The sequence below is a fragment of the Micromys minutus genome (genome assembly GCF_963924665.1).
Source record: "Micromys minutus genome assembly, chromosome: 3".
Taxonomy (NCBI): Eukaryota; Metazoa; Chordata; class Mammalia; order Rodentia; family Muridae; genus Micromys; species Micromys minutus.
The window spans coordinates 17063137-17083295 of record NC_137972.1 but is presented as its reverse complement, the minus strand read 5'-3'; the positions used below and the strand labels follow the sequence as shown (position 1 = coordinate 17083295).

At 34.4% G+C, this 20159-nt stretch overlaps 1 protein-coding gene across 1 annotated transcript in view; it reads right to left on the bottom strand.

Annotated features, from left to right (window-relative positions):
* LOC308418402 (killer cell lectin-like receptor 5) overlaps positions 1–20159 on the bottom strand; it is a gene marked incomplete at both ends in the record, with an annotated part of 138161 nt that overhangs the window by 84990 nt on the left and 33012 nt on the right. The window contains 2 exons of the mRNA XM_080913754.1: positions 2175–2264; positions 3676–3787. Coding sequence (XP_080769880.1) covers positions 2175–2264; positions 3676–3787 — 202 coding nt within the window. The remainder of the gene's footprint in view (positions 1–2174; positions 2265–3675; positions 3788–20159) is intronic.

Here is a 20159-nt window from a genome sequence, read left to right as displayed (position 1 = left end):
AGGAATATTTTATTTAGAAAGGTGATGGAATGGGCTGTTATCTATTAACAAACTTTGTCTCTAACCTTCGGTTTTCTATGAAAAGTTATCATTGGGCAGTTCACACAAGCCTGTAATTTGGCAGGATGTCTACATTGTCCTCAAGGATGTACTTCTCCTTCCTCAACCTTGTAATCACAGGGATTACATGCTACTCTTTACAGACAAGGAAGTTATTTTAAAGTGATAACACAAAACATTTTCCATGGGTTTAGAATATTTTAAAGATGCAATTGGAGCTTTTATCCTTTCACAAATTTTATAATGTATCTATTTTAAATGTATTAGTCTTTACATGTGAGAATCATCACATCCTACTCTCACAGCAAAATGAGATTATGTAAAAAAGATCTTTGTGAACTCAAAATCCAATAAACAATATTTAATGATAATAGATAAGCTTTCTCAGTTAAATATAACCAGTCACAGTGAAAAGCAAGAAGATCTCTTGTAACACTTCATATTTTCATCTTTCCATCCTCAGTGACTGTCACTGACATTGTTATGATGTGAGCACACAATGGTCAAGCTCCATTGTCTGCTATAGGGAGGATCCCTTAATTACAAACAGGACAAACACTCAGTAAAACTCATATGAGAAATACACACATACACACAAACACACACACACACACACACAAACACACACACTCTTGTCTTTTAAACTGTAAAATGTCTAAGTCTACTTTAGCATAAATAGTTGATAAATATGCCCTTATTAAAAAATTCCAAGTTATGTTAGCAACTAACTTAGAGATTTAGATTTTCTATTAGAAACAAACAATCAAAATTCTCAGGGTTAATGATTGGAAATTCCACACCCAGGAAGTAACAGACACTAATTTTTAGGCACTAAAAGATCCTACTAATCCAAGCTGGTATATTTTGTTCTCTAGATGCATACATGAATTAAGAAGGCCTCAAACCATTAACTCTAAGACTACCAGCATCTTGTGCTGCTTGTTGTACATGAATGCTTCTGAAGAAAAGCAATAGATAATAATGCAATACTGTATTTACAATCCTCCCCAGTTCCATACCTGTGTGCTCTGAGGAATGTAAAACAGTCATGGTTTCACTATACCATATTTTCTGTTCTCTGTTGAGGGAGTCCAGGATATCAATGTTTGCACGACAACTTGCAGTCATATTTCTCATCATTTCTTCCTTTGAGTCAATGTCAGTTTGCATGGTGCTACAGTTATAGTGGCAATTTAGAGTTTCCTGTGTTTCATGTTTTTCTTGACTATACGGAAAAACTAAATTAATTACAGACATAACATCAAAAATTAGCTCAAAGGTACATATCGATATATCAGGTTAGAGAAAAATTGTTATGATGAAAGAAATAGATAAATATTTTTATTATTATTTTAACATTTATAAATTAGCACTTCAATTATCTTGCTAAAGAAAGAAGTACATCAATTTTTTTCTCAAAAGGTAAGTTGACTATAAATAAATTATACAGCTAATTATAATTATAATGAAAATAACTTCCAATTACTTCATTTCTAGGACACACATTTACAAATAAATATGTAAGTAAAATATTCTGTGAATACTTAACACAACATGAAAATTTAAACTAAAAAACAGTAAGAATGAGACAAATATTATTGGATGATATGGAATGCAAAATATTTGCATTTATAGTTACGTTTTAGCACAGCCCATAATTTATTTGTTCTGTAAATCCAAAGGAATCTAATAAAGTTGAGATTTTAATGTCTCTGTACAGATAAAGTATTTTTTACTTAGCCATGACCTCAGTATACACTGAAGAGAAATGGAATAAAAGATCATCAATTGTTTGTATGGCTGTTTCTCGGGTAATATTTTCATGAGATTTAAAATTATATAGCTCAGAAGATAGGTTATCAAAAGGTCCTTAGAAGGGACATTACCAAGAATGAGAAACAACAGGGCAGCTCAGAACAGCCCCAAAGCTAACAGATTAGGTGGGAAAGATAAAAGAACAATGCAATGTGTCAGAAAAAGTTATTAAAATACAGAGATTCTGACTCATCCCATGATTATAGGCAGGACAATGTACTGAGTTTGTAACTGCATAGTTCATATGTAAAGCTATTTTTTAGGCAGAAATTCAATGAAGATATATGTCCATTACTCACTGTTTGTCACCAACACTGCAACAGTTACCAGAAGAAGGGAACAGAGGATTCCAAGAGCTATCACAATGGGCTTCCAGGGGACTGAATGCACTTAAATCAACAAAACAAAGCAGAACCCATCAGCATGAAAATAGCACATCTCAACACTAAATAAAATTTGTGTAGCATGGAAACAAGAAGAAATATAGCACAAGCTGATGATAAAAATGAACTGATAATATGATTTTATAAATGCAGTTTTCTAGTGAAAATGGGCCCACTGTAGTATGCAACATGTGTGAACTTTCACAAAATTTTAAACCAATTTCAACCTTGGCATTGTACTCTGAATCTTCTCAACTGAACCGAGAAGGAGCTGGATGAGAGGCTGGTGTGCTCAAGCAGTTTGACAGGAACAAACATACATTATACAAAAGACCTTGGTTGCACAGATACAATTTGAGGACAGAATACCAAGCTGGAGCATGCAGTTCACCATGAAAGGTAACTGAGGACGGAGAAGAAAGGAAGATGAATGGATGTTCTTGAGAATTGGTAGGAAACCACAGATGCTCTGGACCTGATCTGTATACATCTCTATCCTTGAAAGGGCCTATACGTCTCTTTTTCCCAGTAATTTTAATTTTCCTTTATATAATAAATATTTTGGTATACCTAAGGCATTTGGAATAGGAAAGTCATGACTCTGATTACTGCTACATCAAGAAAGAAAAAATTGTCAGCTTGGAGCATAGCTGTGACACTGTACAGTGTAACTAAAATAAGAATAAAAAGTTAGATTTCCTACTTTTCATTAATAGAAGAAATCATTCTTTGACTTTTCAGAAACTCACACTCAGCTTCCCCCCTACATGAATTCTCTCTCCTCTCTGTCCATCTGTAATACTATTTCCACTAGGAGACTTCCTCTTCTGATGAACCACTGTTGTTGCCTTGTTACATTAAATGTTGGAGATATTTATGACAATTAAAACACTTTTTTGAGAGTAAAATTATTGGCTCTAATGCATAAGCTCTACTTCTTAGGACTTTGTATCTCTAGAACATTTGGCGATTTTCAGACTCAAGTTTTTCTGTTTGTTTTAAAGATTTCAGAATTTTTCTTCACTAGACTAAATTGTTAAAAAAAAAAAAAAAGTCTCCCAATGATTTTTCACTTCTTGACTCTCAAGATTTTTTTTCTTGCTGATTGGTATTGTTGTACTATTACCATCTGATTTCCTTTGTAACTGGCTAAGAAATAAATAACAGTTGTAGAGTTGAATTTTTTTCTTTTTATAAATTAAAAACATTTAGTGTTTTGATTTAAACTTAGTTTTAAACAATTTTTACATGATTACTCTTTAATAGATATTCTTTTATTCCTTCCCCCACTTTTGTATAACCAAGTAGACATAATTGGAACATTATAGTTTTCCATAGAAGCTAGTAGGATATCTCTAATTTTTAAAAGTTTAAAATGCACTAAAAAATGTGGATTTTGACATTAAAAAAAACTTACCTCTGCGATCACCTTCTCTGGGCTGTTGGGTCTTCTCAGATCTCACCTTGTTCTGTAACTCTGAAGAATTATGAAATCTCACAGTTAAGTAGGTGACCTCTTTCTCACTCATCTTGGACGTACGCAGAGTATACCCTCAGTTAAAATGGGACCTTGGATGATTTCTTTAAAGAAAATAAAGTTGAAATGTCCATCTTTAGGAAGGTAACTGGATCTGATGACACATGGGGTTGGGAAATTGTATATTCTGATTAAATATTTTAATAACTTGATCCAAACACTGTGCCATGGACTGAACACAATTTCCATTAATGTGTTCTCACTGTATATTTATATTTAAGTCATTTATATTTCTAATGCCACATCAATGTTGCTAATAAATTTTAAATGATTAAAATTAAACTAGGTAATTCTAATATTGACACTGCTCTTTGATCAAAATATTCACCATATAAAGATATTAGGTAAAATGGGTACCACTAAAAATCAGTGAAAAACTTTAAACAATGCATTCAAATACCAAAGAGTCAAACCTTTAGGAATAAATAAATGTATTGCTTTAAAATTATTTACACACTTTGATAAATATTAATTGTTCTTTCTATTTATACATGAGTAGTCTTTTTATTTATACATGAATCTCAGTCTCCCAGAAACTATCTTCAAATGGATTTTAAAGTTTAACACTGCCAGTGATCCAAAATACATAAATATCTCTTAGGTTGAAGTCACAGTCAACTGAGACATACAACCTGCCAAACCAAGCCACAATCTACACATTCCTCATGCTGGTAGCTTATAAGTGGATTCAACCAGAAAAGATTCTACTGAGTGGGTTAAACCAGACCCAGAAAGACAAATTCTGAATATTCTCTCTCATCTGACTCTCAGGAATCAGATATGATTTGTAACCTTTAGTAATGGGAACAACCAGTAATGTAGAAAGAAGAAATTTTAGGGTAGAGTGTGGGAGCAACAGAGAAAGGCATAGAGGATACAAGGTGAAGATTTAATCTCAAATCATTCCATAACCTCACCATGTCAAATAAAACATATATTCATACATGATGTTGGAAGAAAAAGCTATATAAAAATAAATTTTGTCACTATGCAGAATACATGAGCTAATGCCCATGAAGCATACAATCTGATATTAGATATCAATATATTAGTAAACAGTAAGTATTTATAACTGACGTTACCCTTATATTAATAACTGAGAAGGGAATCATTACATAATATGTGAAACAAGCTGCATATTGATAGCTTTCTTATCTAATTTCATAATTTATGAAGATTTATGAAGTGATTTTCCTTATTCCTTAACATGAAATGAACCTTTAATGTACAGAATTTTTTAAAAAATGTTATTTATTATTATTTCTCTTGAAATGTGTATAATCAAGCCAAGGTGCAGTTGTCCAGAAGACAATTTGACGAACTTTCTTCTACATCATTATATGAGTTCCAGGGATCAAACACAAATATTCAGGCTTATATAGCAAGTACATATATTCACTGACCCATCTTAAATGGCTCTTATAGTTGACATCATCAAATGAATAATATGTAAACATTTGATCCAGTTATAGAGTTACGAACTCCATAGGTCCTTCTACTTGGGTTTCATTTCACACAATACAAGTTACAACAAACTCTAAAATAAAATACTAGTTCAGAATAACAGTTTTCACATCTGCCAGAGTTAACCTGATCTAACACAACCAAAAGGGAATCACATCAATCCAGAGCTCATATTACATCATCTGAAATTTTCTAGAGTATACTCTATCATTTGAAAGAAAAACAATAAAAGCAATTATTATTACCTGTGTCTCTATCCCGAACTGATTCTTGTGGAGGGAATTAATCCCCCAATTTTGGGGAAAATTGGCCTTTACTTGTCTGTATACTCTAAGAGGCTCCAAAAAGAAAGGCAAAACTAAATTTCCACTGAGTGGTACTCAACCTCATGATTTTCTGCCCCTCCTCTTGACCAAAGTGAAAAGAGGAAATTGCTTAATTAAAGCTGACTCTGAAAGCAACGGGGAGACACAACATATTGTTTCAGATGTTGTAAAACAAATATCTATAATTGATATTTGAGGAAGACTGAGAAAATGTAAACTTCAAAGCAAGCAAAACCAGTATCTTTAGTAAAAACAGAAGGAAAAGGAGAGATTAATTCTCCCCTGCTCCTAGATTTGTAATAGGCTGTTAAAATTTTTCCCGGATTTTACTATTTATTTAATTACTTCTTGAGTTTGAATTATGCTAAATGCAACTAAGTATGTACCAGGAAATCCTTTAAAGCACTCATATTTCTGCTGGTGAAATTTTCCATTACACTCTTCTACCATTTAGTTTTAGATATTTCCTGTGTTCATTTAAGTCATTATATATGGAGTAGTTTTACCACTGATGTTTTTATGGTGTTAGGAAATCAAATCTAAGACAATGAGCAAGCTCACCAAATATCCTTACACTGAGCTACAGACTCAGGCCTGGGTTTTACTTTGTTCTATCTTTGTTTTTAGTTAGATATTTTGATTGTTGTTGTTCTCACTTCAGAAACTTGTATCTTGCTGTGTAGCATAGGCTGACATCACACTCACAGTCCTTTGGTCTCACTCTCTTCTGTCTTAGAAATACTGCTGCATACTTCTATAGCAATATACACTATTTTTCTCATAGATATTTTTGAGAAATAAGTGGGGATGAAGGAGCAACAGTATTGAAGAATGTGGTCACCATGTCCCAGTGCAGGCATATGCTTGCTTGTGATGTGTAAGTTTTCCACAGGTAAGACTGAAGAAATTAGCTGACTTACTTAAAGACAGTATATAACTAACTCTGTAACTATGCTCTAAATACATCATTAATTCAGGCATAAAATATGGATGCAATGAGGATGTAGAAGGGCCTGGGCTTTAGATTTCCACAGAGCTAGAATCTGAGAGCTGGGAAGACATGAATGGGACACTATCCCATGTTCTTATGACTTCATGTCAGTCCCATTATTCACAAATTCATTGACCACTAAAATCAGAAAAGCCATTTCTTTACAAGATTGCCATGAAGGTTTAATAAGATAAACAAGTAGCTTTCTGCTTTGTTGTGGATAAGACAGGGTTTTACTATTTAACCATGGCTGCCCTGGAAAAAATCATACAGACCTAGTTGACCTCAAAAAATAGAGAGTGCCTGAGCTTGTTTCCCAAACTCAGGGATTAAATGGGTAAATTACCACAAGAAGCTTCAAATAAAGTTTTTAATTATAACATGGATAGTAGATTGTAAGTTGCTTTCAATATTATACAATATTATTTTTGGCAGAGAACTACTCCAATCTTTGCTTAGCTTTTAACTGTGAGAAAAACACTGAATCTTTATAGCTGTGTTTTCAGGAGACCATCAAGAGTGTGTCACCTACTTCCAAGGCTTAGAATGACTTTAATCAGGAATATAGTCAGGAACTCATTCATTTCTAGAGAACTTATTTGAGGTTTTAGCCTGCAGAATCTTCTCTAAGACACAAACCAAACTACCAAACTAGATTTTCTTCCTTATCATTTCAAAGAGTAAAGGAGGTTTGGAGATCCAGAAAAGGGATGTACATGAGCAAAAGTGAGAAACGGACATGTTTACAAACCTAAATCATTGCTTCTCTGAGAAACATACATTCGCCCTTCAAATCTGGGAGGTTTATTTGACAATATGCACAGAAATACCAATGGTGCTAAGTCCTTCTTATAATTTTATATCTGCTGAGAGTGTGTTGTCCTTATCTTGGAGGCTAATCACATACACAGGGCACACTTTGTGGTTTTTGCATGTTGTTTGCCTCTTCTAATGTCATGCAAAGATTGTGAGCAAGAAGGTCAGAACTGTTTGGTCATTACTGTGACCATAGCATTATCAGGAGAGGAGGGACCTATCAGTACACTCAATGAATAGGTGGGAAGTTAACTTAAAATTAAAAGAGAGATGGTGTCTGTTTGTTTAGACAGAGATAGAAGGATGGCCATAACTATAAAGCCAACGAGCAGCAGCTTCCTTTAAGATCTTTAAAACTGACCTCTGAATAAATAGAAAAAAATGTAGACTTTTAAGGAGAAAAACGTTGCAATAAAATATATAGGAACTTTAGATAGAATAGAACTGATTAACACTCCAATCCTGTGAGTGTTTTTTTCTTTTTGATAAAGCACAACATAAAAAAAGAGGTACTAAATTCAAATGACCCAGGTAAAAAAAGAATGTGAAGAAATATATATATATTTTTTTTAGTTTTTGTCTTCTTTTTTTAACTGAACAACTTTATTTTAAAAAACAAAGATAAATGTACGGGTCGCTGCTAGTGGGTGATAACTGTTGCTCTCCACTTTGCTCAAAACAATTTCCTTTGTTTTAGAGGAATGGTCTGGAACCCAGCACTTGATGCACATTCTCCCACCTAAAGTTTTACAGCTCAGTTTTATTATTATTATTATTGCTATAAAGTAAATTTGGGGCTGAGAAAAAAAATACTACCTACATAGGTCACTTTGTAGGAATGAGGTAATCAATATTAAAGACTTTATAATTTTTCTCAGGGACCTAAAACCTGAATTTGAATAAAGTTAAATAAAAACTTTTTCAGTTGCTAAAAAAAAAAAAAAAAAAGTATACGAATATATTTTTCTCAGTACTTGGTTTATTTAAAGGTTGGATAGTATCCATTAACATCTTACTAGTTACAGATAGCATAAAGTACATGAAAAACAAGATGTAACGTGGAATTAGTCAAAGTTTTCTTGGTGTTTAATGATTAAGCATAATGGTTTTTCATTTTCTTTTTTTTTTTCTTGGACTTCATGTAGTCCCTCACAATTCATTTTTTGATAAAAATAAATATCACACACAAACACACACACACACACACACACACACACAAACATGCTGATTTGCTGTAAAAACCTTTAGTTATCAAACCACAACTGCCTACTCCTTTAGTTGATGAAGACCCAGTCTTAATCCCAAATATAAACCTTCTAGTCAGACCCTCAAACATCAGTGCAGTCATTGCATAGCCTCAAGCTGCTCTTCTTGAGCCAAGCTGAGGTAAGGGACACCTTGAATAGTCACCATCCCTCATCAAAGAGCTTATCACTTACTTTACTTGGAGGTCTGGCTGATCCTGGCCAGTTGGCCACCTCTTGCTGTTGTCTTTTAAGGTGTTAACTTTTACCACCATGAAATATCGTAAACTTCACAGGTCTTTAAGAAAAACCTCAAACAGCTCTATTTTGAGGTTTCTTGTTCTTGTATCCACATGTGCATTTATAGTCATAGCTATTTTAACACTGTACCTTATCTGCCTACACACATAGTCCTAGATATGTTCAAACACTGAGAGCAAAGAAATGTGGAAGATGATTCAGGAATGTAGTGAGCATCATAAAAGGGTCCCACATAAAAGTTTCCTGTGGATGTCTGGACTTCAGTACCCAGTGATACAATTCACTCTTGAGGAAGACAGTTAGAAACCAAACCATGCGACCTTAACCTCTTCAGTCCCTATTTTCACTATTTTCAGAGCAGAGACTCTAATCACCCCCCCCCTGCATTCTGTGTGGAGTCTGCAGGCTCAGTTCATCCTCCTTAAAGGACTCCTTCCTTTAAGTTTGTTTGTTTTTACATCATGAGTGGTCTGATACTATTCAGAAAACCCACAGAAAAACTATGTTGCTGAGACATTGCAGAATCACTTGATCTTTCTCCCTGTTATGTAATTTCTGTAATCACAGCATGATCTACCATACCAAGTCCATGTATCATTCTTTTACTGTTGATGGTGTATCATTTTATTTTGTTGAGAAGCTTTATCCTAGCTTATTATCTAAGAAGCCTAGGTATTCTGCTCTTAAATCAGGCAAACCTATCTATGGTTCAACTTATGTCTTAGCCTTTTATCACAAACAGATCTCACTGATTGTAAATACAATATAGGAGTGCAATATTACATTTGTCAAATAATGTCAGCTATCATTCATAAACTAAATAATAATACAGATAAGCAATATTGCTAATGACTAGTTTTGCATAGTATCCATTTTGATTCCAAGAATCCACATTTAAACTCTCAATGATGTTTTAGTCTAGGGACATTTCTTATGTTTGGTTTTCATTTTAACTCATCACAAATTAGGATCAGCTGTTAGAGCCAGTATTTCCAGGCTTCAGTCATGGGCTAGAGACATCTTCTCTCTGAGAACCTTAAATGTTTTCAATGTCACAATGAGACTACTGAGGGACCCAGCCTTGTGAACTGAGCAATCACTGGGTTGTCATCTCCCAGAGTCAGAGACAAAGCCTATGAAATTACTCCAAATGTTGAGACACAAGCGAGGAGGACCAAGAAGATAAATGAGTCTTTGCTCTCCATTTGGATTCAGTGGTTAACCATATAGCATATTCAGAATTCTAGTGAGTGCTTATATATGTTGTCTTAAGGTTACTGGTTTCAATAAAATGGCCCTCATAGACCTGTTCCATATCCCTAGTGTAATATGTCACAACTAAGGTCACAGCCATTAAATTTTGAGTGCCACTTTTTTATGCCAGGTCCCTATCTCAACTGAACACTGAGGGAAACATTTGAGGTAATGCTTTATTTCATTTTACATTACTAATGGCTGTTAAAGAAATATTTAACAAAAACTTAAGGTGAATGCTCCAAGCAAAAACCATGTTTCTGGTGTGCTCCATAGTATAGGTTTAGCTATTTCCTTTCTTCTTTTCTTTTCAATAATGTATTTAATTATTCACCACCATCTCTACTCATCCCACTTATACCCTCACAATCCCTCCCTCCATTAACCCTTCCTATTTTCCTCAAAGAAGGGGAAACCTTCCATGGGTAAGAATCTGCCCTGGCACCTTCAATTATATCAGCCACATCCTTTCCCTCTAAAGCTAGAAAAGGCAGTCGTTCTTGGAAAAAGAGATCCCAAGATAAAAAAGAGAATAGCAACAGCTGCCTCTCCAATTCTTGTGGGACCCAGATGAAAACCAAACTACACATATGTTAAAAATGTGTAGAGGTCCTAGGTCCAGCCCTTACATGCTCTTTGTTGGTGGTTCAGTCTGTTTGAGGCCCTATGGATCCAGATTCATTAACCATATAGGTCCTAGTGATACCCTTGATCCCTCAGGCTCCCTTTCTATTCCTCACTCTTCCACAAGATGTTTGCCCAATATTTGACTGTAGGGATTCTACATCTGTTTCCATCATCTTCTAGATAAAAGATCTCAGAACAGTTATGCTAGTCTGCAGTCTGAAGTTGTAACAGCTTCATTAACAGTGTCAAAGTTTGGTCATTTACCATGGGTTGGGTCTCAAATTGTGGCAGTCACTGGTTGGGTTTTCCCTCCATCTGGGCTCCATCTTTATTCCTGCCCAGAGTGTAGGTTGAAAAAACTTTGGGTCAAAGGATTTGTGAGTATGTTGCTATACATTTTTTTTTTTTCTAACTGGAAGTCCCATCTGTCTGAAAGAAGCAGATATTCCAGTCTCCATATTCTCAGTTGTTAGGAGTCTCAACTAGGGTCATCCTCATTAACACAGACTATTTTCCCCTCCCAGGTCTCAGGCTATTTGCAGAGATGCTTCCAACTGATTTCTTTTCTATCTTGTAGCCCTTTGCTCTACCCCCTCACCACACTGGATCCCCATCCCCATTAATCGCCTCCTTCATTCTGCCATTAAGTTTTTTCCCTTAATCTGCTTCTGATGCATATTTTATTTTTCCTTCTGAGTGAAATACAAGACTCTTCACTTGAGTCTTACTTGTGACTTAGATTCTGTGAATCTGTGGATTGTAGCATGGGTATCCTCTAATTTGTGGCTAATGCCCACATGTAAGTGAGTACATACCAGGTATGTCTTTCTGATTCTGAGTTACCTCACTTGGCATGATACTTTCTAGTTCCATTAATGTGCTGCACACCTCATGATGTATTGTTCTTAACAGCTTATTAGTATTATACTGTGCAGGTATACAACATTTTCTTCATTTATTCATCAGCTGAGGTGCATCTATGAATTTTCAAGTTTCTGGTTATTAAAAATAAACTTGCTTTGAAGAAAGTTGAGCCGATTGTTAATAAAAATTCTTGGGTGGGAGAGGCAGGCAGACTTGTGTGAGCTTAATATCAATCTGGTTAAAATAGTGAATTCAAGGCCAGCAAAGGCTATACAGAAAGGAAACTCACAAGTAAATAAACAAATAATCATAAAAATATGTAAGCAAATATATTTTTCAAAGAAATATATGAATCACATTCATAATTATAACATGGAATAAAATTCATTGGCAGCCTAGACTACATAGGATATTTTTTATTGAATATTCTCTACATTTACATTTCAGATGTTATCCCCTTCCCCCAATCCCATTCCTCCTCTTTTTCCTCCTCCCATTGCCTCCATGAAAATGCTACCTCTCTCAACCATCCTCTCCCATCTCAGTACATTGTTATTTTCCTATACTGGGAAAATGAGCCTTTTCTTGATCAAAGACCTCTACTCCCATTGATTAGGTTACACAGTTAGTCCCAGGTCAGTTTAGGAACAATTGTAAAACTCTGTCTAACAAAATAATTTAAATCCATTTAAATAAGGTAACAGAATAGGAAGAAACATAATCCAGACCTATACAATTCAAATATAAATACAATCATTATTTACATATAGTACCCAAAGCAATAGAAAAAGGGAAGAAATGTAACAACCTACTTTTTGGGATGGCATGTAGATGACACCCATAAAGTTACAGCATCTTTTGTTTTTTGCATACAGTGTGTACAAGACTGACCCTATAGACTCCCATCCATAGATGTGGGCCACTATGGGGCTGCAAAGAAAGTCCTACAAAAGAAGCTACTCTCTCTCTGCAACTTTCTGAAGGAGAGGAGTCAGTGTCTTCAGTGATGTGGCGTTTCTGGAATTATTGTGACACCAATAGATTTTCCAAACAATGTACCTTTGGGTGAACAAGGTTAAATCCAGTGGGTCACAAACACACACACACACACACACACACACACACACACACACACACACACACACAGAGAGAGAGAGAGAGAGAGAGAGAGAGGGAGAGAGAGAGAGAGAGAGAGAGAGAGAGAGAGAGAGAGAGAGAGACAAAGACATGAAAAGAGAATGAGAAATTTAAAAGCATTGATTGATGGAGTAGGCATAGATCAGAAGCAGAGAAAATAGGTGTGACCGGAATATATTAAACAGATATCAGAAACTGTCAGAGACTAAAGTATTTTAGAATAAACACATATTCTAAGCAGAGAAAGCCATATAAAATGAATAATAATTGTAACAAGAACAAATGCTTTATCTCCACATGGAGATTATTTAACATTCAAACAACAGTGAATACAATAGTCTATGAATATAGACATAAATATTGAAAAGGTTCTTTGAGATAATTTCAATTTATCTAAGTAATAATATCCAGTTCCACACATGACTTGTCAATTCATGGATTTTGACCAGATTTTCAGTACCAGAGAATAAAACTCTTTTGTGTAGTGGTCCTCATGACAATCATAAAGTTTTTTTTTTTTTACTTCCATAAATGTCATATACTTATTGCACAAGGAGTTTTATCCTGGCTGGGATTCTGGAATTTTAGCCTTCATGCTACACAGCTTTATATAAGTGTTGGAAAATTTCTCCCTCTTTAGCATATATGTCACCTTCTGACTCATTGTACACAAGCCAGCAGCAAGAAAGTTTCTAGATGTGTTCCAATTTAATCTTCTATGAACTCTAACCAAGATGTTAAGCAACAGGGTATTTTGATATTATTCTTAATATTTAACATCAATGGACTCAATTCCCTACTAAAAAGATGTAGAGTAACAGAAATGATATATATACATATACAGGACCCAGTGTTTTGCTGAATATATAAAACACACTTCAGTGAAAAAGCTAGACATTACTACAGAAAAAAAAAAGGCTAGAAACAAATTTTCTAAGCAAGGTTGAGAAAGAAGCTGAAGTAGCCATTCTAATATCCAAAACATCTACTTTCAACAAAAAGTTATCAAAAAGAAAATAAAAGGCACTTCATACACATCAAAGAGGAAATCTACCAAGATGAACTTTCAATACTGAACATATATGCCCCAAATGCAAAGGTACCCATTCATAAAATAAACTGTATTAAAGCTCAAAGCATACATTGCACCACACACAATAAAATTGGGAAACTTCAGCATCCCACTCTCAGTAATGTACAGATCATGGAAACAGAAACTAAACAGAGACACAGTGAAAATAATAAAAATAACATGAACCAAATGGCTTTAACAGATATCTTTAGAACATTTTATCCTAAAACAAAATAATGTGACTTGTTCTCAGAACCTTACACAGCATCTTCTCCAAAATTGACCATAAAATCTGACAGGAAAAGGTCTGAACATATATAAGAGTGTTGAATTAATTTATGCATCCTATCAAATTATGAGAAACAAATGCTGCTCTTCTGTAACAAAACAAATTCAACAGAAAGTCCACATACACATGAGTCTGAACAGTGATTTACTCAATGAAATTTGGTCAAAAAAATAAAAAAAAAACTTTTTAGAATTTAATGAAAATGATGGCACAACATACCCAAATCTATAAAACACAATGAAAGCAATGCTAATAGGAAAACGTATAGCTTTGAGTGCCTACAAAAAGAAACTGGAAAGATCAAACACTAGTTACTTGACTGCATACCTAAAAGCTCTACAAAAAAAGAAGCAAATACACCACAGAGGAGTTGACAGCAGGAAATAATCAAACTCGGAGCTGAAATAAACCAATTAGAAACCAAAGAAACTATGCAAAGAATCAACAAAACCTGGATCTGGTTCTTTGAGAAAATCAACAAGATAGATAAACACTTTGCTAGAGTAACCATAGGGCACAGAAAGATTATACAAAATAACAAAATCAGAAATAAAAAGGAGACATAACAACAAAAACTGAGGAAATTTGATCCTAACAGGAAAGCCTATACTCAAAAAAACCTGGAAAACATGGATGAAACAGCCAGTATTCTAGACAGATATTAGATATTAAAAATTAAATCAGAATCAGTTAAACCCTGCTAATGGATAGGCAGGATTAATATGTAAAAATGGAAGTCTTACAAATAGAAATTCACAGATTCAATAAAAAATTTCAACTCATTTTTTCACAGAGATAGAAAGAACAATTAGCAAATTGTGGCAAAGCCTTACTGATACAGATTAATATGTTTGCAGCTAACCACCAATCTAAGTATGAGGACCCCAATGGAGGAGTTAGGAACAGGAATGAATGAGCTGAAAGGTTTTGATACCTCAAAGGAAGAACAATAATATCAACCAATGAGAATCCCAAGAGCTCCCTGAGACTAAAACAACCAACAAAGATTACATCTGAACAGACCTATGTCTCAATCTACATGTGTTACAGAAGATGGCATTATCTGGCATCAATAAGAGGAGAGGCCAGTGGTCCAGTGAAGGCTCATTTAGCCAGTGTAGGGGAATGTAAATGTTTTGAGTTGGGAGTGATTGGGGGGGGCATCAACATACAAGTGAGAGTAGGGCACATGGGAAAAGGAGAAACCAGGAAACGGGATAATATTTAAAAGCAAACACATAAACTATCCAATAAAATATTCAAATAAAAGATATACTAGTTATAAAAGTAATAGTGATATCAAAAAACAGACTCCATGTTTTTTATAATGTTTTTCTTATTTATTTATTTATTTATTTATTTATTTTAGTTTATGTTTTGCTCTACTTTTTGTTTTGTTTTGTTTGTGTTTTGTTTGCTTCTTTGATTTTCACATTTTATGTTATTTTGTTCTTTAAGAGAGTGAAAGCATATTAAAGTCAATTGATAGAAAAAGTTGGAAGTACCTGAGAACATGTGGAATTGGAAAACCTGGTCACAATAATATTTTATTTTTTAAAAAACAGGAACTAGAAGATAAAAGTAGACCTGTGCATGGGGTTATGCAAACCTTTTCTCATAGCACACAGAGTTAGAGGCAGGCAGATCTCTGGGACTGAGGTCAACCCAGTCTACAGAGTAAGTTCCAGCACACTCAGAACTACACAGAGTAACTCTGTATTCTAATATATTGTAGTCTTCTGGGAAAAGACTGGGGCTTTACATCTACATGCCATGTAGGTAAGAAAAGGCAGTGCTTGGGAGAGGCAAAACGAGTCTGATTCTGAGTAAGCACCAAATGAGAGAGGGGCTGGAGAACTTCTGAAAGCTCTGCAAATTAAGGTAAGGCTTTCTGGAGAATATACTTAATGAAGAGATGATCCTTGCATGTTCATATGAATTTATTTATGAAGGATGTGAACACATGCACTTTATTTGCACTGAATCAGGAATTAAATAGATTTTAAGGTGTGGAATGCCCAATAAAAGAAGCTCACTCTCTGAATAAAAGGGGGTTATCTCCATACCACATTACCATAAAGAACTAAAACCATCTGTCCCTGAGACTTATTAATTGGGATACATTAATTTCTTTAGTGTTTATAGTGCTGTTTAAATAGTTTACATCATCTTCATTTAACTCTGATAACTGGTAACTATCTAGAACTTGTCCATTTTCTTCAGATTTTCCAATTTTCTAGAGAACATGCTTTTGAAGTAAGACCTAATGGTTCTTTTAATTTCATCAATATCTCTTATTATATCTTTGTTTTCCAATCTGATTTTACATATTTAGATTATATCTCTCTGTCTTTTGGTTCAGTTGGCTAAGGGTTTGCCTATCTCATTATGTTTTCAAAGAAACATCTTTTGGTTTTGTTGATTTTTGTATTACTTTTTTTCTGATTGATTTTGGCTTTCATTTTTATTACTTCCTGCCTACTACTCCTCTTTTGTGTGCTTCCTTCTTTTTTTCTAGAGCTTTTAGATTCATTTTAACTTCCTAATAAGGGAATTTTCACATTACTTTTTAAATTAATCAACTTTATTTTTCAAAACAGTGATAAATATACAGATTTTGAAAGCATTTTACATAAAACTATAAGAATATAATTCAGTACTTGATTTTTTAAAAGTTTGATAGTGTGCACTGAAATCTTACTAGTTAAAATAAGCATAAAGTGCATATAAAATATGAAATGTAACATGGAATTAGTTGAAGTTTTCTTAGTGTGGAAAGATTAAACATAATGATTTTTAAATACCAAGGATTGCCACATAAATAAGACTAGTGAATATAAAGAGAAACTGATACTCATTGTATCTGTCAGGATGATCTGCTTACTTCATGACAAGCTTTTAACTTGCTTGTGCATAGTGTATCGTAAATATGCAACCATGACCTTGCTCAGTACTGCATTACTGTTTGTCAGCGTTTAGACTAGTCTAAAATTCTCAATTTAATACTTGCTCACACACTGAGTCATGAAAATTGCTCTTATCAGTGAGCTACATTGATAATGAGGAACAGACACTGTATGAATTGAGAAAAAAGCCTTGGCACATAGTCATCTAAATTCCTGAAACAGTGTAACAGTGTTAGAGTATGAAAGGTTCTGGAACCTCAGAGTTTAGAAAAGTCATTACCAATCCAGTGCCATTCCCTTTTTCTTTTATTTCATCCTTTTTCTTTTATTATATGTCAATTCAATCTAGTATTTGTTTGAATGAAGTTGAGGCTTAAGAAATTTCTGTAAAGAAAGCAATAAATCTTATTATAAAATTTCCATCCATTTGGTAAGAGAACAACCAGGACACTTCCCAGCTTTTCACATCAGTTCTCTGCTTCCCTGTCCTTTATTCCTTAAGGATCTCCACATTCAGTTTCTAAAGTGATTTCCCACAAGTAGCTCTTTAACGATAAAGTCAATGTCAGTTTTCTATGTTATTTTAAATGATAGCTTCATTAGTGTCATGGTACTTATTTCATTATATAATTGATGACTTTGTTTCTTAGACAAAGTCTCACTGTGTGGCTAAGATTGTCCTTGAGTTCAAATCCTCCTGTTGCAGGACCCCAAGGGTACACTACACACTGGTTCATTAAATAATTATTGACACTTTATAAAATTATTCAAATGACTTTTCCAATGGCTACAAAACAATGCAGAAAGTGTTCTCCATAAGTGATGCCCTGTCTTCATATCGACTCTATTGAGATGAAATATCTTGTGAGAAAGCTGTGTATTAAGCTCTATTCTTCAGAAAGAAAGCCTTGTTGTGGTTCAGAAGTAGAAGTAACAGAACTGTGGGGAAAATGGAAAGACACTTAGAAGTTTTTTAGAATGTCCTACATGTCACATACCAGTTGCAAAATGTCACATTAATTTCAGAATATATATTATAGTAAAAGTTTAAATTTACTATGTATACTGTATCAAATTTATCTCAACATCATCAGTTGTCATCAATAACTATAATAATGTTATAGATTAATAATGTTTTAATTATGTAAGTGTATCTTTAACAATATTCTAAATAACAAGGGTTCAAAATTATTCTTCAAAATTTTTTTCCGGGAGAATATAATCTACATATTTGAAGAGATGCTTTTAATAATAAACATAAAAGTAGTGACTGTGACAGGCGTTATGAGTGTGTCTGCTACCTGTGTGAGGATCGTACTTCTTCAGAGGTGATCTAATGTTCACTGGTTGTAGGGCTGCCAGGGCCATGTCTTTGAACGAGATTTTTGTGGATCTGCAATGCTTTTTGGCTGCAGATCAGGACACCCGAGAGGAAATAAGAAAAGTTGTACAGAGTTTAGAATAAACTGCTCAAGAGATTTTGACCATACTTCAAGGGATCCATCAGGGTACTGGGTTTCAGGATATTCCAAAGAGGTACTTGAAAGCTAGAGAACATTTCAGCACAATGAAGACACATCTAACATCCCTGAAGACCAAGTTCCCTGCTGAGCAGTATTACAGGCCTCATGAGCATTGATGGTTTGTGCTTCAGTGACTGGTCTTCCTGACAGCATCTGTAGTGCCTTTGGAAGCAGAGATCCTGGTGACCCGAGAGGCTGTTACAGAGATTCGTGGCATTGAGCCAGATCAGGAAAAAGGGTTTTATCTGGATGTGGAAGATTATCTTTCAGGAGTTTTAATCCTTGCTAGTGAACTGCAGAGGCTGTCTGTCAACAGTGTCACTGCTGGAGAATACACCCGGCCCCTTCACGTATTTACATTCTTTTTTTTTTTTTAATGCTGAATTTTTCTGTTTATTCCATGTATATAACTATTGTCTTTATTGAGCCATTATTTTCAAATGTCATCTCTATGATTTCAGATGAGCTTTTCTATAGAGAGTTACTCTCATTTCAAACCTTTAAAGCATTTTGTGAACATTTTATTTCATTTTTTTTCATTATCATATTTTAAACATTTAATTTTTACTTTTTTATGACTTTATTTTACAAAACAAAGATAAATGTACAGATTTTAAACATTTTTTGCTTAAAATTATACATTTTTGTCAGTACTGTTTTTTCAGATATTAAAATAATTTTTACATAAAACTCTGTGAATATATTTTTTAGTCAGTACTTGATTTTTTCAAAGGCTTGACAGTATGCATTGAAAACCTACTAGTTACAATGAACATAAAGTACATGCAAAACAAAACACAACATGGAAATAGTCAAAGCCTTCTTGTTTTGTAAATATATATATATATTTATATATATATTTATTTTCTTTATTTCTTGGACTACATACAGTCTGTGAGTTGTTTCTGGGGGGAGTGCAAGCCTCTGGGGTTAGCATCCCAATATCAGTGACTGCATATTATGTCTGTTCTTTTGTGACTGGGTTATCTCACTCAGGATGATATTCTCTAGATGCAGCCATTTTTTTAAGAATTTGGTTAAGTCATTGTTTCTAGTGGCTGAGTAGTATTCCAATGTGTAAATGTACCACAATTTTTGTATCCATTCATCCTCTGAAGGACATCTGGGTTCTTTCCAGCTTCTGGCTATTATAAATAGAGCCGCTATGAACATTGTGGTGCATATATCTTTGTTGTGTATTAAAGTGTCTCTGGGGTATATGCCCAGAAGTGGAATAGCTGGGTCTTCAGGTAGTGCTATATCCAATTTTCTGAGGTATCGCCAGACTGATTTCCAGAGTGGTTGTATTAGTTTGCAACCCCACCAACAGTGGAGAAGTGTTCCTCTTTCTCCGCAGCCTCGCCAGCATGTGCTGGATTCAGGTTGCTGCCTTCTAATCTGAAAAATGATTCTTTGAGAAAGCTATTACGGCTTGAAGTATGATATGAAGAAAGTAGAGGAGGTGGTCTATGACCTTTCCATCTGAGGTTTCAATAAGGAGACAGCAGTGGCTTGTGGTGAAAAGAACTTTACCCTGTGGCTAGCCTTGCTGGCCTGGCTGTTGCAAGGGAAGGGCTAGCACAGTGTTGC